At 35.1% G+C, this 27,434-nt stretch overlaps 2 protein-coding genes across 4 annotated transcripts in view; one reads left to right on the top strand and one right to left on the bottom strand.

Annotated features, from left to right (window-relative positions):
* The window catches only part of LOC150081039 (extracellular signal-regulated kinase 2-like), a 102,267-nt gene that overhangs the window by 59,997 nt on the left and 14,836 nt on the right, over positions 1 to 27,434 (top strand). Inside the window, exons 7-10 of one of the 2 annotated variants that reach the window (XM_090381924.1) lie at positions 2,302 to 2,359; positions 12,661 to 12,795; positions 12,895 to 12,997; positions 22,449 to 22,494. In XM_090381924.1, coding sequence (XP_090238050.1) covers positions 2,302 to 2,359; positions 12,661 to 12,795; positions 12,895 to 12,997; positions 22,449 to 22,494 — 342 coding nt within the window. The remainder of the gene's footprint in view (positions 1 to 2,301; positions 2,360 to 12,660; positions 12,796 to 12,894; positions 12,998 to 22,448; positions 22,495 to 27,434) is intronic. The other variant, XM_090381925.1, reaches the window with a different exon arrangement.
* Positions 11,005 to 27,434, bottom strand: part of Elp3 (elongator complex protein 3) — a 184,985-nt gene continuing 168,555 nt past the window's right edge. The window contains exon 17 of one of the 2 annotated variants that reach the window (XR_016547428.1): positions 11,005 to 11,093. The gene's annotated coding sequence lies outside the window, so the exon portion shown is untranslated. Of the gene's footprint in view, positions 11,094 to 14,226; positions 14,319 to 27,434 lie in introns of those variants that run through there. The other variant, XR_016547427.1, reaches the window with a different exon arrangement.

The following is a 27,434-nucleotide window of genomic DNA, read 5'->3' as shown; positions in this document are numbered from 1 at the left end:
CCTTTCTCTACACATTGTACTCCCCAAATTCTAGTTCTGCACTGCTTATGTTTGTGTGACACCATGTCTCTGATATCCCAACAATATCTGCCTTTGATGTCTTGACTAGCACTTCAAGCTTGTTGAATTTATTAACTATACTCCTAGCATTGGTGTACATGCACCTGTTTCTACTCTTAGTTGCCCTAACACAGCCCATGTATTTATTTGTTCCACTATGACTCCCAGCAGTCCTGGAAGTTCCCATTGCCTTGATAGGATATTATGATGCGAGCTTTCCAGTCTTCTGCTCAATTGCATTTCAATAGAAGTAGTGCAAGAATCACTTTTTCCTCTGCCAGCGGCTACTGTTAGTTAATCTGCTAGTCCGTGATCTCCCCCCCCCCAAGCTAGCAGTTTTCTGACCTACCTAACTCTGCCTTGATAGTATCAGCAAATATGCTTGCACCCTTTCTATTTAAGTGTATCCCATCCCTGTAGAAGCAGTCTCTCCTGTTAACAAGCACAGACCAGGCTGAGAAAAATTCTACCCCCTTGAGCTTTGCACAATCTCTCCAGGACAGAATTGATCAGCGTGGCTCTCATCATATACTCCCTCCTATTGTGGGCAGAATTGCAGACACTTTCAAATTCAACCCTAACTCACGGCTTTTTTTCAGCATTGTCCTGAACTTAAGTAATTCTGCCGGTCTCCTACTCTTAAATATCATTAGTGCCAACATGTACAGCAATATCACCCTCTGTGCCCTTAAAGGATGATATCTGCCCTACAACGTCATCAACCTTTGCCCCTGGCAGACATACCATGTTCCTGTTCCGTCTATCCTTTTTACACAATATGTTCCCCGTTTCCCTGATAATAGAGTCACCTACAACAACTAGTTCCTTTGGGACCAACGCATTCTGTCTTGGGGGCTGCCGCTGTGTTGCGTGATGTTCAAGTGCAAGCTCTGGAATTGATGTGGGCAGCTGAGAGCTTGATGGGCCCCCTCAGTTTAAATCCTTCGAGGGCATCCACCCTGTCCTTCAAGCTCTCATAAGCCCATAACAATGCAGAGTTGGGTCCGGATTTCCTCGCACTCCTTACATTCTGCACACACAAGGACATTCCCCTTGGCAATATCATGTCCTGTTCCTGATTGTCCACAAACATCAAACAAGCAGTGCATTTCAATAGACTGATTCAGAGGACACCCACCTCCCTCTCCCCTGAGTCACAGCACTTCCACTAGTTTGAGTCTTTTGCTTTGCTGCTCTGGTCTGAGTCATGATTTCTATTCAAGTTCAATAAAATTCCAATACAAAATATAACCCTAAACCTATATCCCAATGCGTTATAACACTATATATATGTATTTTGGTATTGAATATTATTTCCAAGTTACATTATGTGACTTTCTTATCCCCCGTCAACTTATATGTATTAATTTATGATGTTACGTTTGTAATAACTAGGTCACTATATTTATTTAGTTAAAAGAGTACAATTCAATTGACAATGAAGTTTAATAAGATTAATAAATTTTACTGATTAATTGATACTACTATACTCGCTATTTAGTTTTCCGTTAAACCTTACACTAGCACACGTATCTTATAACAATGGCGGCAAGTTACGAGTGGTTAATCTACAGACACTAGGTATTATTTACTTTCCAAATTGCGCTATCTAAATTCAAAATAAACCACTGAGCTTGACTAGGTCTATAAGCTACTTATAGAAAATAATTTAATCTAACAATTAAGTCAATAAAGTGGCTAAGTATAATTAAAAACTTTTCGTTCACGGGAGCTGCAAAACCTGTCCACACGTGGATTTGATACCCTTACCGATACTAAGTAATAACCTACAAAATCTCTATATAAATTCAATTTAAACTAAAGTATTGTTACTAGGAATGCAAAGCAGCTCTAAAAAATAAATTAATATGCCAATTTAAGTCAATAAAAAAGCGAAAACTTCTATTTGCTGGAGCCGTAAAAACTTCGCCTGTTCACATGTACTCTCGCACCCACTCTACTGTTTATTGTTTATTCCTTATAGTTCTGTTCTCTGTTCTTTTGTATTATTTTATTTTTAAATTATAACCAATAAAAATGTTAACCAATTTCTTTTCATCCTATGGTGCATAAAACCACACTAGATCATAGCTGAAGGGTGGAATAGGTTTGACAATTATATGGAAGTGATGAGGAATTAAAAATAAAGTGTATTTAAGATTAATATAAATGCCTATGTTAAATTCGGCATATCAAATATGATGTAATGAAATAAATTAATCACCATTTACATTTTTTCAGACATCGACAGTTTATGTTCAGGATATGCTGCTTTTGTTGTAGAAAGGGCAGCAAATAAGTAAGTGGTTCTCTGTTTTCATTGTTTTTCTTATTAAATGGCCCAGAGTAGTGTATTAATTTATCTTTATAGAAATAAAAGCAGTTTTCCAAATGTGTTTTGTTGGATGCAAATTTAAGATTAGTATCAATAAGACAGTACTTTTTTGTTGATCAGCAGCTCTTCAGTGATTAAAAAAGTCAAAAGTATCAAAAACATACCTCTGTTAGAATCTGATGGTTTTGTTGCATCTTCAACTAAGGATAAAACTGACTTAATATCGTCCTACTTTTCCTCCATCCATTATCTTGACTAATAATTAATTGTGTATGAACTTTGGTTTTGGTTGAATTGACAAGAGGAATTGAAAATCCTTATTTCACTGAACTAACCTTACTGCTTACATTAAGTTTTAATGGAATTAATTGGAAAGAGTTGCAATTATTAAAATGAGATCCTATAGAGGAAAGTGCACCTTTCTCTAATGTTCATCATAATTATTGCTCAATATTAAAATTGTTGGGAATCAATTTTAATATTGAGCAATAATTATGATGAAAAGCAGCTCTTCAGTGATTAACAAAGTCAAAAGTATCTATAAACATACCTTGGTTTCCGACATAATTTTACTATTGAACAATACCTTATTTCATCAATTCTAAGATTTACATTTTAAAGTCTCTGAAACTGGTGTGCATCTTACAGTTGTGAGAGTGCCTGCACATACATATCTGTTCATCCTGTTATCACTTCAATGCTAGTACACATGTAACTAAAATATGTGCTCCTAATAACCATTTAAAATGTCTTCAAAAAGATTTCACTATAATGATGCATGGAAACAGAGCAGCAGGTAAATTTGATATTAGTGAAGCAAATATTTGTCATTGGAGAAATGACTGCAATTCCACATTTTCTTGCGAAACAACAACCAAGTGCTGTAGGTTTAAGATATACCCACAAATAGATGAAGCTACATTACATTTTGTTACCGAGATACATACAAAAGGATTACACGCCATGCTGTGGAAGGCAGGAGAAACTGCCATATCCCTTGGAATAGATGAAATAATTTTCAAAGCAACAAGGCCGACCGGGCTAGCCGAGTGGGTAAAGTACCTGCCCGGCAACCCAAAAGGTCGCGGGTTCGATTCCCGCCTCGGGCTTGGATCAAAGTACTGCAAAAACCTTGGGAGGTGCAATATGGCCACAGAAGCCGATGCGCCAACAACTACCAAAACAAAAAAAAAAAAAAAAAAAAAAAAGCAACAAGAGGCTGATTTGTGCATCATGCAGGGCTATTATTAAGGCGTTGAACATGGATTTTTCAATGCACGTAATTCATTTGAGGAGAATATGGAACTGTGATTTTAGTCAAATAGGAAATACTGATGAACCCTGGTATTCTTCAATATGCCTCGAAGTTATACTGTCAGTGCTAAAGAAATCAAAGAAATTTGGTACGGGTTATGTAAAGCAGCATATCAGTGACATTATGCATAACATCACAGGTATAGAGCTTTTTTGAATGGCTGTAGAATTCTGTTTAACTCCCTTGTCAAAATAGCCTCCCTTCGGGTGGGATTCCACTTTGAGGAATAGAAAATAATCAACAGGTGCCAAATCCTGTGAATGTGGGTGAAGCACTGTAAAAACCCCTCTGTGTGTGAGAAACTGCTGGACAATGGTTACATTGTGTGAAAGTACATGGTTGTCAAGCAAGAACTACTCATGACTTGACCACATTTCGCCTAACACACTGAATTAACACACTGAACATACAAATTAACATGTGACACAGAAGCCTATGGTAGATACAAGTTGATTTGTAACCAAGTTACAAAGGAGGTTAGGCAGGCGAAGGCAGATTACGAGAAATCCTTGGCAAGGGGTGCAAAGAAAAACAGCAAAGAGTTCTTTACTTATGTAAACTCTAGAAGGAATGGGATGAATCAGATTGGTCCACTTGATATTGATGGGTCAACTGTTGATGATCCTGCTCGGGTAGCTAACAAACTAAATGAATATTTTGCATCAACATTCACAGCTTGAGGAGTTATTCAGCGAGGGGAATGCCAGAGGTGTATCCAACTCTGGCAGTAAGCTAGAGAATCTTGTAATAACTGAGAGTAAAGTGGAGGAGAAATTGTTGAAGATAAACACAAGAAAGGCACTTGGGGTGGATGGGATCTATCAAGTTATATTAAAGGAGGCAGCAAAGGAAGTAAGCAAACCCTTAGCCATAATTATGAGAGCTTCCTTGGACTCAGGGGAAGTACCCATGGAAAGTACCCATGGACTGGAGATGTGCAAATGTGACCCCAATTCACAAAGTAGGATCAAAGGCTGACACAAGTAATTATAGACCTGTGAGTTTAACTTCTGTTCCTGGAAAATTAATGGAGGCACTGGTTAAAGAAGCACTGCAGGATCATCTAGACAAGACTTCAGTTATAGCTCGGACACAGCATGGTTTTGTTAAGGATAAGTCTTGCCTGACCAATTTGATTGGATACTATGATGCAGTCACAAAAGAACTGGATGCAGGGAATAACTTTGATATTATATACTTGGATCTTAGAAAGGCTTTTGATGCTATTGCACATGGAAGACTGCTGCACAAATTGGAGCAGTGTGGCATTGGAGGCAAATTGCTGCTATGGATAAAGGGGTGGTTGAGGGGGAGAAGACAGAGTGGTAATCAATGGACACTGCTCATTGTGGACTAATGTTATTAGTGGAGTCCCTCAGGGTTCAGTATTGGGTCCATTATTGTTTTCTGTATTTATATGACATTGATGATGGTATATCAAGCTTAATGTCTAAGTTTGCAGACGATACGAAGGTTGGCAGGGTTGTTAAGGACACTACTGACACTATGCTGCTGCTGCAACAGGATCTGGAAAGGTTGAGCAGATGGGCTGAGAGGTGAAAAATGAAGTTTAACATTGACAAATGTAAAGTACTACATATGGGAAACAGCAACCCCAGAGCAACGTATCAACTCTGTTGTACTACACTGACAGTGGTAGAGAATGAAAGGGACCTGGGGGTGGTTGTGCAGGCAGATATGAAGTTCTCTGAGCAGTGCAGATGGGCTGCAAGAGTAGCTCATGGTGTATTGTCAATGATATATAGGAATTTTTCTAGCAGGGATAAGGAGGTGATTATTCCCTTGTATAAGGCAATGGTCAGGCCACACCTAGAGTACTGTATACAGGCCTGGAGGCCTCAGAAGGATGTAGAGCTGCTGGAACGAATACAGAGAAGGGAAACAAGATTAGTGAATGGAACAAAGGGGTGCTCGTACGAAGAAAGGCTTAAATTTTGCAAGTTACAGTGTCTGGAGACTAGGCACCGGCGAGGTGATCTGATAGAGGTGTATAAAGCCTTGAATGGTTTGAGCATGCTCAATGCTGATGGATTCTTCCTCTTGCTCAGAATAATCACCTGAGAGGGCATAAATTCAATTTGAGGAAAGACAGATGTAGGATAGACGTGCGGAAATTTGCCTTTAGCCAGCGGGTGGTTGGTTGGTGGAACAGACTTCCATCCCTTGTCGTGGAAGTTGATAACCTAAATAAGTTTAAGGCTCAGCTGGACAGGTATTTCGAACGAGCAGAGGGGTGAAGTGGAAGTGGTTATTTTTTATTTTTTTTTTGGCTGATGCTGCATAAGCTTGCTTTCTTGCATCAGATGCCTCTACTAATGCTAATGCTAATTCTTTTCAAGAGTCTGTCCTTCCAGTACAAATTCTTTGTGCACAACTCCTTGCCAATTAAAAACAAAATAAAATAAATAACCAACATCATTTTGATTCAAGACTTTTAGAACTGGAGTTTCTTTGGCCTTGGCAAATTTTGTCCAACTCATGCAGCTGATTGTTTTTTTAGTTCAAGTTCATACACAAGGCACCAGGATTCATCACCAGTTATGATTTAAAAAAAAAAAAAGTCTGATCACTTCATTGATTCAGATGGCACTGTCTGCCATCTGAATCAAATCTTGACATGTTCCTCCTGTTCTGAACAAATGCATGCAGTATGAAGTTAGAGCACAAATATTCAACAACAATCAAAGCTACAATATCCTTGCTGATGTGACGCTATCATTCAGAGGGACAGGTGAAGATTAACGGCTGCCAAACTTTTTCGATGGTCACACATCATTCTGAACATCTTCCCACCTTTCAAGGAACTGTCCTTACTAACAAAAAAAAATTCAGGCTTTGAAACAAAATTTTATTGCCATTCTTTGCTCAGTCCTTGAATCCGTGAGGAAATGATTTTACTGTGCCAACTTAAACGTGACTTTCAATAGAACACCTTTGTGCACACTAATGGAAGTTGGCACAGAGCCAGTTCAGACTAGATAGTTTCAACAGTGGCCAATGTATGGCGCTAGTGATATCATTTTAAAAAAAAATCAGTCCTGAAACTTTTCAGACACATTTTATATTCAAACTTTTACTACAATAGTTTCTAAAGTGATTTTTTTATGGTTTGCCTACAGAAATTGTGCGCAAAAACCTGACATGCCCCACCACTGTCTTTTCAGGCTTTTGCTTGACAGTGGTGCCAATGCTGTGTTTGTTTTCCCTCTCCTACTGGTCCAATAAATATCTACCATCTTACCCTCATTGTTTTTACAGGGCACAGTTGATAACACGAAACATTATATACAGTAGAGCGTCGAAAATCAGAACGAGCCAGCGTTTATTTATTTATTTTTTTTTTATGCTGATGCCATAAAATAATTGCAGTAAGAGGAGATTATTGTGATCACATTTGTGAATTGAATTTTGATTCTATTAAACGGCAACTGTAATAAGCGAAAATCAGAGGAATATTATCCACAGGCTATAAAAATGAAGATATAAAACACAAATTTATACTTTTAATTTACCTTACTAATTAACAAAATAAAATGATACGTATAAATTGGAAGAATCCACACTGTATCCACATGTTAGCAAAATAAAAATGAATGTATGCTTACATACATAGCTTAATTAATATGCATACAGTACTAACTAAACATACTTTGTAATCTGCTATTTCTGTTCACTGACATTTTTATTTTTTTGGTTCTAAAATCTAAAACATTAAAAAAAAATGAATGTAAATCAATAACAAAGAACACAGCATGCAGAAATTGTGACTAACAGGATACACACAAGTGAGATACGGAGTAAAATGTTTATGAAGTTTAGATTTAGGAATGAAGAGATTCTGAACATTTACAGAACATTTTACTGTACTGAAGTTATGGTCTTCGTCTTTTAAGAGGAAGCAGAAATTTTTAACAATTAAATCGAAGATTGAGATTTTAAACAAACTTTCAAAGGGAGAAGGCAAGTCTTAGCAGGATTTTGTGAGGTTGGAAAGTTCACCCTAACAGAACTTAAAAACAACAAGGAAAAAATTTTAAAGTTTGCATTGAAATTTGATTCAGATGATGGTGCAAAAAAAAAAAAAAAGAAGAAGAAGAAAAACCAACTAATTCTGCCGCATTGTGGAAAAAAAAAGCTCATAAAAATTCCTCCCATCATTGAGGACACTTGAACTCGGGTCTTTTACACCCAGGGGGTGAGGGCGGTGATTCTGCCAACTGTATTACCCATGAGGGCTAGGTACAATCAACAAACAATACTGTCCAACTCAACTACTCTTGTTGGAAAAAGTGAGAGATCTGGCAGCAAAGAAGTGAAGTTCAAAAATGGTGCAGCAAAAATTACATAATTATTTTCATTACGTGTTATTGTAACTGCAAGTTCCATTTGTTTTGTTACTTATGAATGAAAATACATAAGTACAACTTAGTGTTTTTATTTCTTGCTAAACCTTTTTTTTTAGTCTCCTTAACTGTATTTTTGATAAGTTAGAAAATCCAAACAAATCAGAAGTCTGAACTACCCCCAGCCCTAATTAGTTCAGATTATCAATGCTCTACTGTACTCTCAGAATAGGGTTGCCAGACTTCCTTTATTTTAGAAAAACTGTTCTTGTCCTTTATTGAAACGAGAAAGGACACAATTTGTCCTTTATTTTCATTTTTCAATGCCTGTGCCTCGTTATGGCAGTGGTGGATTTCTGCACAGGCATAGGATGCGTACTCTTCAGACCCCCACATGCACAGGGCCCCAAAACCGACAAAAAATTATAATTTCATTTCAAAGCTTTAACAGGGGATAAGTTAAAAACCCCCTCAAATGCAAAATCCACCACTGGGAAATGAATCATAATGAATCTTAACATATTCTAACCTCTCCGGCTCATATACGTAGTTTTATGAACACCATGCACTTAACTTCGTACTTCTCGATGAAATTATATTTTTTTTGACAAAGCATAAAAACTTGTACCCTTGTGGCCACGATTAATTTTCATGAAAATCGTGCGACTGGTAGATAATTAATAAAATCATAGGTATCAGAAAAATCACTTTTTATGATATGGAGTTCAATGGCTTTGTTTAAACTGTTTTCCCTATATACAAAGAAACATTTATCTATTTGATTTATACGGTTATAGGCACCTACATATTTCATATTTGTATATAACATATCTTATTTTTTAGCCATCACAAATGGAATTTCCCCAAAAAAGAAGAGGCGGCTTTGTTCTTATAACAAAAATTGGGAGCAAGAATACAAATGGCTAGCTTCAACAAATGATCCCCATGAGGTGGGATGTCTCCTATGCAGAAATGTATTTAAAGTTGGTTATGTGAGCATCTTAGCACTTACTCAGCATAAAGACTCACAAGGTCATAAATCAGCTCAAAAATTAGTAAATTCTTCAAATCTTGATAGGTTTCTTATGAATAAGAATACGAAAGAAGAGGATTTAGTTACTGCAGCTGAAATAACTCATATTTATCATTCAATTAAGCATCACCATTCTTATAACTCATTAGATTGTAGCATGAAATTGGACTCTAAAAACTTCGCAATGATTCAAAAATTGTGCCAAAAATATCATGTGGAAGAACTAAATCTGCTGCTGTTGTTTGTAATGTTTTAGGTAAAAAGTATTGTAAATTGTTTGGAATGGTTTAAAACATCATGATCCATCATTATTTTTTTGTTAACAGATTGATGCTTCTAATAGAAAGAATATGAAAATGTTTTCTTTGTCAATTCTACTTCAATAAAGAATATGGTCCTATAAACTATATAGTTGGTTTTTTTTTTTTTTTTTTTGAAAATGCTGATGAAAGTGCAGTGGAATGTTTGAGTGCTAAAAAATTCAATGAGTAATTCAGGATTGGATTGGCAAAGGGTATCTAGTTTCAGTGCACACAATGCAAATTGTAATTTTGGGAGAAATAAATCCTTATTCCAAAAATTAAGAAACTAAATGAAGACGTAATTAAAGCAAACTGCCATGCTCACATTATTCATAATTTAGCTAAATATGCTTTTGATAATTTAGATATTGATATAGAAAATACTGTCTTGAAAATATATGGTCATTTTTCTGTTTCAGCTAAAAGAAGGGATAACCTTAAAGAATTTCATGAGTTTGCCGAAACAGAGTTAAAAGAAATTTTAAGGCATATACCAACTAGATGGCTTTCTTTACAACCATGTATAGAACAGATTTAGCTTTCATGGAAGGCTTTGAGCTTTTATTTCGTAAGCAAACCAAAAGACTGTTCCAAACAGCTGTTTAAAATCCTTCAAATTAATGAAAATTCACCAGAGGTCCCTATAATTATAGAATTATATTTTATTTTCTCCATGCATGCGATTGAAATAATTTGCAAAGCAAATTATTTCAATCGCATGCATGGAGAAAATTTTGGATCAGTTCATGCTTTTTATATCATCCATATCATTCATTATCCTTAAATATCAATCCATATAAAGCCCCATAGAAAGCCATGGTTTACCATTAAATATTTTAAATTCTAAATTAAACTAAAATTTGCAAATATTTATAGTCAATATGAAAACTATAATGTTTTTAACCAAAATCTAAAAAATATAAACAAAATGTTTAATTATTAACTAAAAAATCATTCCATTTTCCTTTTTTTGAGGTGGGTGGGGGTGGCTTTAATTATTTTTGAGTGTCTTTAACCAGCCATAGAAATCTGGCAACCCTATTTCAGAATGACCACTAATCTGTAGAAAGTAATGTATGTAATTTCAAATTTTGCATATGTGAAGGGTACTAAATTTGAAATAAATTTTGAAGTAAAGCTAAAATTAGAAGTAATTAATGGTGTTGAATATATATAATTTTTTTTTTTAATAAATTTATACAAAAAGCAGAAATATTTGCTTGTGCATGTTTCAAATTTCACTTTTAACGGTGTTTTAAACTAAAAATAGAACAGAGTAAGAGACAAATACTTTTATTTTATGTCTAAAGAAATTTTATTTTCAAAAACAAAAAAAAAGGGGGGGGGTGTAAAAGCACACAATGTGTTTTAAAAAAGTTACACCCTAGATATTGTTTGGGATATGTTAAGTAATAATTCCATACTGATAAATTGTACAAAACTTCCCATTAAAGTGATTTTCCACTTAATTAAACTTTGAATTTTCGGTTTGCATATAAGTGGCTTAATATGGAGATTTACCTTGCTATGATTGAATGTATACATTTGAGACCTTTTTTACCATGTATTAGATATTATGGCATGGACGATGTTCCCTGTATTACTGATGCTTGTACCATTCACGACATTTTACGTTCCTTTAATATTCATCCAAGACTGAATTTCACTTTGGAAACAGGAAACACTGAAATTAAATTATTAAATTTCCTAAACTTCACGCTCACTTGTGGTACGAATAAAGTTCAGTTTAACATTTATCGAAAGCCGACAAATACTCTATAAATACTGGTACGTTCCTTCATTATTAGTATTAGTAATGGCAGCATGGTGCAAGAAAGCCTATGGCTTACACTGGACCAGCCAAAAAAAAAAAAAAAAAATTTTTTTTTTTGGCTGGTAATAGCTGGTAATTATAATAGCTATCATCTGTTCACCTATAAAAGGTCTATTGTTTTAAACGAGTTTCTTAATGCTTATAAATATTCGATGTCTGAGACATTTTTAGACTCTGAGATACAGATATTAACTAACAAATTCTTAAATTGAGGTACTATAAACCAAATTAGAACACAAGCTGAAAATAGGTTACAAAAAAACACACCAACCAATCATAGTAATACAAAAAATACTTTTATTTCCATGCCATACATTGAACAAACAAATAGCTTAACAGGCTTTTAAAAGATGCAGAGTTTAGAGGTGTAGCTAGATAGATGCAAAAACTACATACTGTGCTGAATAATTGCTCAGCCCTATCCTTCTTTTTGGTCCAAATAAATGATTTGGTATACATCGTTACTTGTAGTGATTGCAATTCGTCTTGCCAAGCTCTACTCATATGCTCGATTTGACAGTTAAGCAACTTGCATCCTTGGTCTGTGCTTCCCATCCATCGGCATTGGAATTAGCTTTTCATGCTGTTAATGAAGGCCATACTTTTCTATTCAATGAGGCCAAAATACTTAGTATCCAATGCAATTACGTGACGTTATTAATCACAGAAACTCTAGAAATTAAACTACACAAATTCTATAAATGTTGGGGTCCCTATCTTATCTCTGATTCGTGGTCCTTTGCACCCATGCACCAGGAGATCAACTAATCTCTACCTAAAATTCCAGCATACACTCTGCATTATTCTATCCTGTGATCAAGACTCATTATCAAAAAGCCCTGTCCAGTTCAAGAAGGAAAGTAAAAGCTTGAATTATTTTATATCATTGCCATAATCATTTTTTCACTTGATTTTATTAATGGACATAATGTCTTCATTCACTCACAGTTTCTTATCAGTGATTTAATGTATTTTGGTGTTGGGTTGTGGGGGGTGCCTTGGCCATTGATTCCAGGTGCATTGGATCATTAATGTTTCTTTGGGTGTGAGAATTGATCTGATGTAGTTTTTTATATTCGTTTAAATTTTGGAGTGTTGAATCGAAGTGTTCTACAAATAATATCGAGGTAAATTTCTCTTATTCTTCTATAAAATTGATATATAACAACTTATTGAGTCTCGTAGCTCTCTCTTTAACTAATTTAAGAAAGTTACATACAATAAGTATTGCAATTCAAAGAAAAGATGAAATATTGGTATTTTTGTAGCAGAATTAAAAATAAAATGGCCACTGCTGAGTTAAATATAAATAAATTTGATTAATTTTTGAATCACCTTTTGTATTTGTGTTTAGATTTCTCTGTCTCTGTGAAATATTGAATTAAAATGTCTAATATTTCTGTTCCCACTTACTTAGACCAAAATGTCTTCTTCCTGATATCCTCCTGAATTCATCTAAAGAGGAATTAGATCTTTTATCTAAGTTGTTGGCACTTAATCCTAGTCTCCGTATCAGTGCAGATGAAGGCCTGAAGCACCCTTATGTTTATCGGTAACCTTTATATTATATATCAGATTGCCATTATTTAAATTTTTGAAATGCTTAGTTTCTGGAAGCATTGTAACTCTCTTAATTATATTTTGATATTAGATTTCAGCAAGTAGAACCACCATTCCAGAATGTCAAAGTTATTTCTTCTGTTAATGAATGTTCAAAGTTCTCTGCTGATCAGTATAGGGAAAAACTTTATCAGGTAGGAAGAAAAGTATTTAATGCAGTATTTGGGTTGTTCGAATGAAAAATATCCATATTATATTTTGTATTTCACGTGATAACACTAAATAACCATAGATGTTAAGACACTATCCTGATGCTGCACAGGTAGTAAGTATTTGTAACACAAGAATTCAGTAGATATTCTGACATAGATGAAATGGAAAAAGGAAGGGGCACAAAGCCTCCTCTCACCTTACCAGAGCATGCTTTGATTTGAAGTTCTACTAGGATGAAAGCAATGCAACAACAGCATTTCAGGATTACAGGTATTACAAGCAGCAGTGAAGAAGTCTGATGAAGCTGTGTGGTGTCAGAAGAATGATTGCATGGTTTAACGAAATCTGTGAAGTCAGAAGTCAAAATCTGTGAAGTGAAGACAGAAATAGAAGGCAAACTCCTCAACCAACAGCAGGTTGAGGGTAGAAAAATCTGAACAGCAAGATGGCTGGATACAAGAAGCTGTTGGTTGCATAAGGGCAACTGACATTTGCCCTTTGACTGAAGGTTAGTAAGACCAGTAAGTAACTATGAAAGATCCTTGAGGGACACGAGATCCATTTTCACTTGGATGAGAATGTGATTGCATCCTTTAGTTGAAGGAATGATACATAAAACTAATGATAACCAGTAGATGTGTTCTTGTTGGGTAACTCTCTGACCTACCAATCACATTCGTCACCACTTGCAACAACTTAAATTTTTCTCTGTTGTTTACTTCTACTGAAAGGCAAATTATTAGTAACACTAGAAGACGAGAGCAACAGCTATTTACATAGAACAGTTTCAGTAAGAGAGTCTTTGGAAACAGCTGTGCCACTTAAAAACTAAGATTGAAAATTTTAATTCACTGTAACTGTTTTAAAATGACTGTAACGGGGTTCCCACAAACAGGCATGAAATGTTAAGTTCAGCTTACCATCTCTAATGGACTTTAAACTTGATTTCAATAAATCAGACATGACAACATTACCGATTAATGAATAACCTTTAGTAAATATATTATGGTGTATACAAAGTTTTTTGGAACATACAAATTTACTGTTTGTCAATAAGGCTTGACAAACAAAACTAATCCACAGTGGCCACAAGTTTAAAACGTTATATACATTGGACCCCTGCTTTACAATTGGTTTACTGTACGATCAAGTCACTTTACACTGGACTCTCAGTAATAAAATACCATTCGCTATACGATATGTAGTAAGCGCCAGTCATTGTGATCACGTTTGTGAATTGAATTTTAATTCTGTTCAGCAGTGATTCTAATAAGCAAAAATAGGAGGATTATCATCCACAGGCTATAAAAATAAAGATATAAAGCATAAATTTACACTTTATTACCAATTAACAAAATTAAATGATATGTGAAAATCAGAAGAATATTTTCCACAGGTTAGCAAAATAAAAATAAATTTACACTTATGTACATAGCTTAATTAATACTGAAATGTTTACATACAAACTAATTGATATTTTTGTTCACTGACGTTTTCCTTTTTTTTTTTTTTTTTTTTGGGTCGTAAAAAAGAAGAGCAATCAATAGCAAAGAACACGGCATTCACAAATTGCAACTAACACGAATGCACAAGTACAGAGTAACAAGTTTACAAAATAGGAATGAAGGGAAGATTCTGAAAATTTATTTATGTTTTTTATATGATTGAAGATTTCATGGAAGGGGGGATCAAATTTCACCATAATAACGTAAAAACCCATAGAATTCCAGCTATTGGTATTATCACAAATGCAATAATATCGAGTTTACTACCTGTTTATAACAGGTTGGACTAACAGAAAAGCCCAATAAACGGGAAACTGCAAATTGTTTTATGGTAGTGACCTCCAGAAATGTGCTATAGAAAAATAGCACAGTCATTAAAAATTGATTCTTATAACCGAATGTGTGATAACGATGAAAGTGTAGTGCATTTTAATGATTTGAACTGGTATTTTAAATTTTGATTCTATAAAGCGGCTGATTCTACTAACCAATGATCATGTTAACCGGCACCTACTTATTTAACTTTAAAATGGACTTACGATTGTCTCCAACCAGACGACATGGTCCTTCCTCTCAGCCAGTAGCAGTGTTTGTAAATGTGTTGGCCTGTTTTGTTTTTGCATCCTTTAGTTGAAGTGATTTTCTGTATTGAATTCGTGTATGTACAATGCTGTGTAAATTGATAGTACAGCCCCTAAAGAGTGCAGTAAGAAGAAAAAATTTTCTACTTTTGTGGTCTTGGAATGAATTACCAAAAACAATGTGTTATTGGGATATTTTCACTATTCGATGGTGTCTCTGGAACGGATTAATATCGTAAAACAGAGGTACATTGTATACATGAGCTACTAAAATATCAGAAAACTAAAACACAACAATTTTCAAAATTTTAAGCTTTAAGTTTCACTGGCAAAAAAGAACATTTTCTTTGTTTTCAAATTTTGCAAAATGAGCTACCAATACAGATTTAAAAGGGTTTGTTTTTCTTTCTAATTTATGGCAAAAAATGCAAGAAATCATGCTTAAACATCATTGGCCAAAAAAAATAAAATAAATAAATAAACCCTCCCCTCGCCCAATATTTTGTCTAGTTCTTCCTTGAATTTATTTAAGAAAACACTAGATGGAAATTTGTTCTAACAGACAGTCAACTCTGCTGGCTGAAGGCAAATTCCCACACAATCTATCCTGTAACCCTTCTCCCTCAATTTGAATTTATGCCTCCTCGTGTGCAATCTGAGTAAGGATTCCATCAGCATTGAGCTTACTCAATCCATTTAAAGCCTTAAAGACCTCAATCAGATCTCATTGCAGGTGCCTAGTCTTCAGATACTACAATTTGCAGAACTGAAACTTTTCCTGGTAAGAGCTCAAGACAATGCACCAGTGCACTCAGTTTATGACTCGCGCAACACTGTGGCTTGGGTTCTATGCCCTACTCACCTGATTTGGTTCCATTGGACATTTTTTCTTATTTCCAAATCTCAAAAAGAATTGAAAGGACAGAAATTCAACAGAGAAAGTGCTGTGATGGATGCATTCAACAATTGGCTTGAGCCAAAATCTTCTGCATTTTATTTGAGCAGGTTATGAAAGCTAGTGGATTGTGCCAGAAAATGTATTGACTTATGGGGGGAACTGTTAAAAAATAAGCGAGTTTTCACAAATTTCCAGCATTCCTTCTATGAGAGGCTAGAAACTTGTTTAACCATTAGCAGACATAATACACCTGAACTGGTTTAGTGTGACAAAAATTCTCAGTATGGCTGCATGGGTTGGCAATTTTGGCAATGAGTTGGTGCTTGCTCTAGTTGTGAATGTACTGATTACACTCGTCGATATCAATTTCCTCCCTGAAATAATTTCAACAGATTCTCATAGGAAATATGTTCAAAAATTCAGATGTGTGCTTAAAAAAGTCCTTGTCACCCTCAGTTTTCAAATATCATAGATTAATGGCCAAAAACCAAGACTTATCATTAAAGCTTCATTTCCTACATTCTCATTTAGACTTTTTTCCTGAAAACTTGGAAGTGGTCTCTAATGAACAGGTTGAAAGATTTCACCAAGATATTAATGAAAATGGAGTCTAAATATGTTGGAAAATTACTGTTACAATCTCATATGGGAGACACCGGTGGACAATTATAAAAGGCAAAAAATGACAAAATAAGTGTTTTATTATCAGATAAACATTTTTGTAAATAAAATAAGGTTAATAGATCCATTATTCAAAATTTAGTACTCTATGTAACATATTCCTTAAAATATATGAAATCTTTTTTTATTAGAAACAGTTTTTGACTTTAATCCCTTCTCCCTTAAAATTGGTGGGTATTACAGCAGTATGTTTGTCAAAGAACAAGGGCATGCATACTTGCATGTACACCAATGCTAGAAGTAAAGTGAATGTATTTGAAGTGCTGGCCAAGACATCAAAGGTGGATATTGTTGGGATATCAGAGATGTGGTGTGACATTTATAAGCAGTGCAGAATTGGAATTTGGGGAGTACAATGTATACAGAAAGGATAGACAGGAGAATAAAGAAGGGTTGTGCTGTTAGTTAAGAAACACAAAATCTAAGTCAGTGCAATGTTGAGTCTATTTTCTACAGCAGCATGTTCAAGAGGTGACCAGAGGGAGTAATACTCTTGATCTGATTATCAGCAGTGATTATTCATGCATTAATAATTTGCAGATGAAGGAACCACTAGGTGGCAGTGATCACAGTGTACTGATGTGGGATTTACTTCAAGATATAACTACCATCAGGGGTAAAGGGAAGATTTTTTGCTTTCATAAAGGTGGTCTCAGATAGTTTTTAAATTCTGATGGTGTTACCAACAACAAGGAATTAATCTTGGAAGCTAATAGGCTTTTCGTACCAACTAAATACTATTCGAGGTTTAGGCCTAAATGGATGTCAGATGAACTAACGAGAGTCAGGCCTGTAACACGGAAGCCTGCGGTAGATATAAGCTAGTCTGTAATCAAGTCACAATGGAGGTTAGGCAAGCGATGGCAGATTACAAGATATCTTTTGCAAAGGATTCAAAGAAAAACAGCAAAGACAACCCTCATATTCCTCAGGTAGCTGGCAAACTAAATGAGTATTTTACATATAGACATGAAGAATTCTGTAGAGAAGTGGAAGACAGAAGTTCTAACAGGGAGCTAAATGATTTTGTATTAACTGAGAGAAAAGTGGAGGATAAATTGTTGAAGTTAAACATAAGAAAGGCAACTGGGGTGGAAGGGATCTATCCAGTTATACTAAAGGAGGTGGAAAAGGAAGTAAGCAAACCTTTAGCCATAATTATGACAGCATCCTTATACACAGGAGTGGTCCCCACGGACTGGAAGAGTGTAAATGTGACTCCAATTCCCAAAGGAGTTTCAAAGGGTGACACAAGTAATTACAGACTTGTTAGTTTAACTTCTGTTCTGGGGAAATTAATGGAGGCACTGGTTAAAGAAGCACTGCAGGATCATCTAGACAACACTTCCGTTATAGTTCGGACAGCATGGGTTTGTTAAGGGGAAGTCTTGTCTGACCAGTTTTATTGGATACTATGCTGTGGTCACAAAGGAACTGGATGCAAAAAATTATTTTGATATCAGGAAAGCTTTTGATACCATTGTACATGGAAGACAATGTACAAATTGGAGCAGTATGGCATTAAGGACAAGTTACTACAGTGGATAAAAGGGTGGTTGAGTGGAAGAGAATTGTAGTCAGTGGAAATGTTGTTATTGGGGTCCTCCAGGGTTTGGGCCCATTGTTTTGTTATTTATCAGTGGTATTGATGAAGGCATATCAGGCTTAATGTTCAAGTTTGCAGATGATACAAATGTTGCCAGGGTTGTTAATCCTGTTGCAGTATGCTACTGCAACAGGATCTAGAAAAATTGGGCAGATGGGCTGAGAAGTGGCAAATGAAGTTAACATTGACAAATTCAACTCAGAGAAACATACCAACTGTGTGGTACTGCACTCAGGACAGCAGAGAATGAAAAAGACCTGGGGGCAATTGTGCAGTCAGGTGTGAAGTTTTCTGAGCTGTGCACAGAGGTTTTCAGAGCAGGTCATGGGGCTTTGTCAATGATATACAGTACTTTTGCTAGTAGTGGTAAAGAAGTGATTATCCCTTTTGTATAAGGAAACGGTCAGGCTGTGTCCGAGCTATAACTGAAGTCTTGTCTAGATGATCCTGAAGTGCTTCTTTAACCAGTGCCTCCATTAATTTTCTTGGAACAGAAGTTAAACTAACAGATCTATAATTACTTGTGTCGCCCATCGATCCTCCTTTGTGAATTGGGGTCACATTTGCACATCTCCAGTCCATGGGTACCTCCCCGAGTCCAAAGAAGCTCTCATAATTATGACTAAGCATTTTCTTACTTCCTTTGCTGTCTCCTTTAATATAATTGGATAGATCCCACCCACCCTGGGTGCCTTTTTTATGTTTATCTCTTCAACAATTTCTCCTCCACTTTCCTGTCAGTTATTACAAAATCATCTAGCTCACTGCCAGAGTTTAACTCACCTCTGGCATTCCCCTCCCTGAATAACCCCTCATGGGTGAATGTAGATGCAAAATAATCATTAGTTTGTTAGCCACTTGAGCAGGATCATCAACAGTTGAACCATCAATATCCAGTGGACCAATCTGATTCATCCCTTTCCTTCTAGAGTTTACATAAGTAAAGAACTCTTTACTGTTTTTCTTTGCATCCTTTGCCAAAGATTTCTCATAATCTGCCTTCGCCTGCCTAACCTCATTTGTAACTTGGTTACAGATCAGCTTATATCTATCATAGGCTTCTGTGTCACATGTTAATTTATATGTATCCCATGCATTTTTCTTCTCTGCCATATGTCTCATTAGTTCATCTGACATCCATTTAGGCCTAAACCTTGAACAATATTTCTTAGTTGGTATGTAAAACCTAGTATCTTCCAATATAAATTCTTTGAATGCTTCCCATTTTGAATTTGCTGTTGGTAACATCATCAGTTTGACCCACCGTATAGAATTTAAATACTGTCTCAGACCACTGTAGTCACCTTTACGAAAGCAAAAACCCCCTGATGGTAGTTACCTCTTGAGTAAATCTCACTTCAGCACACTGTGATCACTGCCACCTAGTGGTTCCTTTATCTGCAGATTCTTAATGCATGAAGAATCACTACTGATAACCAGATCAAGTGTTACTCTCTCTAGTTGCCTCCCGAACATGCTGATGTAGAAAACAATCATCCAATAAATCCACAAAAGCCTTGCTAGCGTGTGAATGACCAACCCACAAATTCCAGTCAATATCTGGGAAATTAAATTCCCCATTATAAGACTCTGATTTACTGGCCCACTATTTCCCTGTACAGTTTCTTATTATACACATCAGAATCATTAAGCCTATAACACACACCTACTCTCAATTTTGATCTCCCAATGCTTATGTCACAATTCTAATTCACCTAAAACAATGTAACTAAAAACCTCATTCAACTATGGTAAAGAATAGTTTATCTAACACAGCACAGAACATAATTCAAATTTGTTGGACTAAAGGCATTCAAGTGTACAGTGAAACTTCTAACGGACACCTCTCGTTAATGGACATCTCTCTACAACAGACATTTTCAAATTCCCCAACTCACCTCCATTGGTTTTAATGTGTTTTCAGCTTCTGTCTAGCGGACATTCTCTGTAACGGACGCGGACAGGCAATCTGCACTGTTTCGTTTAGATGAGCACTTAATTTGATCTCCCCATAACGGACAGCGGGCGAGCTTACGGCCCTTTTTCTAGGAACTTTTCTTCCACGTATTGCCTCAATCGTGTGTTTATTTTCTATTTCCGATTCTCTGAATTTTATCAAGGTTTACGTCGCGGTTCTAAACCCTTTTTCAAGAATTTTAAGGCACGTGTAAAACTTCTGATGAATTCGGTGTGTGCAGGGGGGGGGGAATATGGTCGGCCTTTCGTGTTTTCAGTTTTGTTCAGTGTCGTGGGAAGTGCACAATGTTTTCTCGTAAACATTTAACTTTAAAAGATAAAGTCGAATTCATTAATGCATATGATCGGCAAAAAAATAGTGTTTGCAATCTCGCTGCAAAATTCAAAATCGAGAATATGCAGGTAAGCGACATCCTAAAGAAAAAAAATGAACTGCTCAAACAATTTTGGCAACACGGAAATGATCAGGTTCAAAAACCATTTCCGAAAACTGTTGGACTTCAAATTGACAATGTTACGTATGAGTGGTTTTGTCACGAACGTGCTAAAAAAATTCCCATTAATGGGCTTATTATTAGGGAAGAGGCTTTGGAGGTTGCGAAATCTATGGGAGTAAATGAGTTCAAAGCTTCTGTGGGATGGCTAGACAAGTTCAAAACTCGGCATAAAATTTCTTGGAAAACCGTAAGTGGTGAAGGTGGATCTGTTGATACTGGGGTTGTTACAGAGTGGACCATCAAATTGGAAGATTTATGTCGTGATTTTGAAGCTAAGGATATTTACAACTGTGAAGAAACAGGGTTGTTTTTTAAAGTTCTTCCTGAAAAAACAATGAATCTAAAAAACGAAAAGTGCCAGGGCGGAAAAATTTCTAAAGAACACTTGACTGTACTATTCTGTACAAATATGCTGGGAGACTTTGAACATCTTCTTGTTATAGGAAAACCACAAAATCCTCGTTGTTTCAAGGGCATAAAGTTGAATGTTGATTGGAAGTCTAATAAGAAAGCGTAGATAACACGAGATATCATGAGCGAATGGATAAGTCACTTTAACCAAAACATGATTCATCAAAACAGAAAAATTATTCTTTTCATGGATAACGCTGCATGTCATCCGCACATTGAATTGTCCAACATTCAAATCGTTTTTCTGCCACCAAACACATCTGCAGAGTGTCAGCCCTTGGATCAAGGGATAATAAAAAATTCTAAACTTCACTACAGAAAACGTATTTTAAGACATCTCATTGCAAACATGAACGATGTAACATGTGCGAGTGACCTTGCAAAGAAAATCAGCATCCTAGATGCGATTCAGTGGATTTCCTCTTCAGTAAACGCAATTAGAAAACAAACTGTCGTGAACTGTTTTGTAAAGTCTGGTTTCTCAAACGCAAAAATTGAAGTTGTGAACAGCAATGTGGAGCACCAAGAAGAACAAGAACTTCATCTATTGATAATGTACGATACTTCAGCTACAAGTGACCCTGGCTACAAAGATATATAGACTCGAACCTCACTACAGAAGATGGTGCTATAGATATCAATGACATTATCATCGATATTTTTCAAGTTCCTCATGAGGATGAAGAAATGGAAGGAGGTCATTATGTCGAAGAACATATTAACGACAAACCACCGATGAAAATAGAAGAAGCGCTAATTCAAATCAATCGTTTAAAAATGTTTTTCGCCGCTGAAGTATCTTACTGAAGGACTTTCGATGGTTTCTTCACTCCAAACAAATGTTGAAAACAAAATTATCAGCCAGAAGAAGGTGCAGAAGAAAATAAGTGATTACTGTACGTATTTTTCATAAGATAAAGTCATAATATGCATAGCACAATTGTATGTATATTATTTACCAAAATATTGTGCAAAATCTGTATATAATTTAATTTAATTTTACATTAAACGTTTTACGATTTTTCTTTCTTTCTTTTTTTTTTCTCCCTCAGACTTCTTGTTAGCGGACACTTCTCTCTAACGGATACATTTTCGTTCCCCATGGCTGTCCGTTAAAGGGAAGTTTCACTGTATTTGTTTAGATTACTTACAAATCACATTGTAATAGCACTGTAACAGCATTCTATACTAAAGTGGTTTTTTTTTTTTTTTTTTTTTTATATATATATATATATATATATATATATATATATATATATTTCCAATATCACAACAGATGATAGAAGATAGCTCGCTAACTGTTCCTTCATCTGATGGAGTTGGTAAGTTTCTTTTTAAATATACACTCATATCCTATCAATTTTCTGATCATGTTTTTTGTGCTCTTTAACATTTTACAAATTTTTTCATCTGGTTACAAAAGTATTCTAAGAACATTAGTTAAACGTAAATCATGTCTGTAAATTGAACATTGTGGTCAGTTTTACTTAGCCTTCAAATGGCTGCATTATGTTTTGTTTAGAGTTTTGTTTTGTTTTTTATATTCTTTATGGAGACTTATTCTGGATCCGAGAGATCTACACAGTTAATCAAAATGTAAGTATGTACAGCTGTCTTTAAGGTTATGAAGTAATGTGGAAGAACAAACACTGAAATTGTCCAATTCTTGGTATACATAAATCAACAGATGGATGACTGTGGAGAAGCTTGCAGTGTCAGAGTTGGAAAAGGTAGAAGAAAATGCATATCAACAGCAAGAGCCAATAATTACCTATATCATTTGTGTATTAAAGACAAGTTTGCTTCCTCTGAAAGTCTTGCCAGACAATGGAAGAAAGCAACTGGCATAAAAACTACAGGTAGAACTATGAAAAGGTTGTTTGAAATGGGTATAAAATCATATAACCCTGTCAAGAAGACAACAGGGCAAAGGAAAGCACATGTTGCATGGGCCAGATTGCACCAACATTGGTCTGAAGAAGGCTGGCAGAAAGTTTTGTTCTGTGACAAAACAAAAAGTAGAGTGTCTCACAAAACTGGCATATCTCTGCATGTTTCTTGTACAACAAAGCCAGTCAAGTTCCTAACTGGTGTAATGGCCTGGAGATGTTTTGCAGCAAATGGTGTTGTAAGATTGCATTTTTTTTACAGCACTGCAAATGCCATTGTGTATAAAGATGTTCTTTCTTCTTGAATGTTATCCTCAGCAAGAATACTGTTCTACAATGGAGATTTTCAGGATGACTCAGTTCCATATCACAGAGCAGAGAGTATTAAAGATACTTTTTGTGCTTAAAAAAATGTTAAACCTTTATCCTGGCCTGGTAAGTAATTCACCTGATTTAAACCCCACAGAAAATCTATGGATGCTATTAAAGAAGAAAGTTCATGAGAAAAATCCCTTGCTTTGAAGACTTGAGTTTAGGGTATGGCATCCTGAAATACCAGCAGAAACATTAAGAAATCTTGTGTATTCCATACCTAGATGTTGCAAAGCTGTAATACAATCTGAGGATATCCAGCTAAATATCAAATGTATGTTAATCTATGCTTTAAAAAAAAGTTGTCATTAGTTGCTATTATATTATTAAATACATATCACGTGCTAAAAATAATTTTACCCATGAATGTCAGTATCATCACACATCACATTTTGGGAAGATTAATGTTTGGCAACAAAAAAGTTTTATATATGTATTTTTACCAGTAAATGCTAAAAATACTTAAAACAGTAGAAGTTGCTATTAATTTGTCCAGCACTGTATGTATAGTAATTTCATGTTACAGCTTTATAGTTTGAAAAACAAGATTGCAACAGTTTGGACTGCTGATTATTCAAAGATCTAGGCTAAATTAATTTATGGTGTTATAAGTTGGGCTTGTCATCACCAGTGATCCATCGTTACTTTCAAATACTTAAAACTATAATATATAATAATATTTTCTAAATTACAAAAATACTGTAATAATAGCCATCTATTTGAGAGAGTTTGATTTTGCAAGATAATTTATCAGGTAATTTAGCTAACTGAACTTATGTCATATCTATTCTGGATTTTATATTTATTTAATTTTGTCTATGCAGCATGCCATTTTCACAAAAGATGATGCACTCGAACTGTAATGGACATGATACTGTATATTATTTGATTGAAATATTTCAAGACATTACGTAGGCACAAGACAGAACTGTAATAACACAAGAAAACTAAATATAAGATGCCATCTTGTGTAGTGATGAGTCAATAATAATTTATTACTTGGTTTCAAAAACAATCATATATTGCTATTCTCAGTAGGTCACGTTGAGCTGGGAATGATTATTTATAAATCGTGAGTGATTGGTTATTTAAAACAGCATAATAGTGTTCTATGGACTGTGGCAGATTTTTATGAAAATTAAACAAAAATTTAATCATTTAGTACAGGCAGTCAGTTCCCACTTTACGAGTTCTTTTTTTCACGTATTGACAAAATCGAAAATATAAACATTAGTTGCATAAATGCTGCTAAACATTCATAAATATGGCATTTTACACCACGCATGTAGCTATACAATACCACTGTGCGTGCATGTGTTTGTTTGTTCAGACAGAGATAAGGAGGGAGGTCCAACTCTTAAAGAATTTTGGAAAGAATTCCACATTTTAGGTGCAATCAAAATAATAAAACGAGCCCAGAGTCAAACTGGCCATAAGACTTACCAGGAGAGCCCCGGTGGGTTGGAATCCAATGGAGTCCGGTGATTTTGGCCGCAAAAACTAGTATGAGGCTGCTACAAATTTTCCCCTGTAAGAATTTTTGACCCAGTCTGCCTCTGAACGAGCCTTGGACAAAATTACAGAGAAGAACATGAAGGGTGTTTGGAATAAACTGTTCTCAGTTTATTGATAATTTTGTTGAAGGATTTTAAGAACCAGAAGAGATGGTACAAAATGAAACATAAGTGGTCGTTAATATTGCTGACCAATTGCATCTACAACTCATGTCACTGATCTGCTTCAAGCACATAATGGAGAGCTTACAAATGAAAACCTCCTTGAAATGGCAAAACTTAAGATGCCGAGGAAGAAGATTTAACAGCTGTAACTCCTGTTTGTTCCTTCACTTTCAAGGGGATTGACAAAGCTTTTCAGCACAGAAAAAGCAACTAAGATTTTCAAGTCACAAGATTCAAATTTCGAGTGCACTAGAAAAGCTGCTACAGATTTAAAAAATGCTTTTGCACACCATCGTGAAATTTTATAAAGAAAATATTAGACTGTCTTGAAAACACACGACTTGAAGCATTTCCGAAGAAGAAAACGACTCCTTGTGCTATCAACAAATCAAGTGCCGAGCCAACTTAGAAATCTACAGATATTGTTCTATGTGCTTTCCTTCACTTGATATGACATTATGAAAATGGAGGAGTGCATGCAACACAGTTTTGCATAGCATCTCATTGGGGATGTTGACTACATGCTGTTTAATGCTTTCTTTCAAATCGACAATGAATGAAGAACCATCAACGAGTGTGCATTTAGTTGATGATGATGAAGACTAAACATTCTTTAACATTTGTATGATATAAATAATTTCTTTATTATTATAATTTGTTTGATTTTAAAGGCTATGTTTTCATTTCTTTGGACAAATAAATCATTGTTTAAGCATAGCTCTGTTTTGTTGACCTTTATTTAGCATTACTATGGTCAAATTTCATTGTTGAGATCCATTTTTAATGTGTTAGATCTATGGGATATAAATTCCCACTTTATGAGTTCTCTCTTTACAAGCTCGTGTAGGAACGGATTAACTCGTAAAGTCGAGAACTACCTGTATACCAGTAAATGACAGTAAAACTTCATAAATCTGGCATCTCGGAGCTTATTGCACAAATTCAAGCAGTTGGTTCTCCTGAAAATGTTGCAAAGTCGTGTAAAATGTTTACCAATGGCATAAGAGGATACCTCATTTTTAACTTTTATTTTGCTGAAGAGGACCATTGTTTAAAAAAATTTCATAGCAGTAACTTTAATATTGATTGGAGCTGGTTCTTCCTCACTTTTCACTATTTGTTTGTCAGCAAGGTGACTACAATTAATATATCAAATTTTTTAGCAATGATAAAAGAGGAAACCTAGCTTTTAACTATTGTTCCTCAATGTTGAGTATCCCATTGGGGAAATTTTTTAAGCAACAGTACGTGAGCCTGACATTCCAGTCAGAGGTGATTTCACCCACAGAAGCAATTGCACTTTTTTGTGTTTGATATGACTGAAGTGTCATTGTGATAAAATTTGCCCAACAGCTCCAAAGGATAAACCTAGCTTTAAAAAAAAAAATGATAGCATTTATTGGGTAATCATTTTTTTTTTTTGTTAATCCTTGATGAACATTATTCTGAATGTTTTTTAAAGCATCACTGAAATTCAAATAAAAAGGAAGAATTTATATGATAAAATGTTAAAATCTTTTCTGAATGACCAGACATTAACTTTGGCTGTTGCTCCTTTTTTTTTTTTTTTTTTTTTTTTTTTTCTGTAAGTGAAATTTTGATGCCTTGTTTGTTTGTTTTATAGACTCACAGTTGATTCTGATAAACAAAGAGCATGTGCAATACACATCACTCTTAGTCCTTGTTCAAACTTTCAAGTTTTTTTTTTTTTTTTTTTAAGCCCTCATTTTCAGTAATGGGAATAACAATTTTTTATATTCAAAATATGCAACACATGCTTACAGACAACCTTAACTGAAATTACATTAATGTGGTGGTTCATGGGTATTGTGATTGTAATGGCAGACCAGGTGTAAAATAAATGTGTTGATAAGCTGTATGTTTTCTGTCTACCACTCTTAGCTGGTCATCAGCTCATGTAGTGTAATTAGCAAAAGGAGATGCACTTAGTTACAGAAAGCAATAACACAAAAAGAGAATTTACCTTTATTTTGTACTGATTACAAGTATTAAACAGCAAATGATATCCCAAGATATGGATACTCTCTCTTTAGCAGTATTCAGTCAGCATGACATAGTTTGCTTACGTCAAACCATATGAATACTAATGGTAGCAAAAACAAAACTTAGCAATCCTGTTTTCACATTCAATAAATTTCTCCATGGAAACTATTTTAAATGAGAATTATATAAATTCTGCAGTGTTAATAAGAGTAGCTGACAAAAAATTTCTCAATTCATACCAGTTCTTAACTTCAAAAGATATTTTGAAAATATATCCACTTAAACAGATGTATATTTTAGTCTTTTGGAGGTTTTACT

Source organism: Mastigoproctus giganteus, chromosome 9 (assembly GCF_048544385.1).
Source record: "Mastigoproctus giganteus isolate SK-2022 chromosome 9, ASM4854438v1, whole genome shotgun sequence".
NCBI lineage: Eukaryota > Metazoa > Arthropoda > Arachnida > Uropygi > Thelyphonidae > Mastigoproctus > Mastigoproctus giganteus.
The sequence above is the reverse complement of the archived record's forward strand: the minus strand, read 5'-3'. Positions and strand labels throughout refer to the sequence as shown.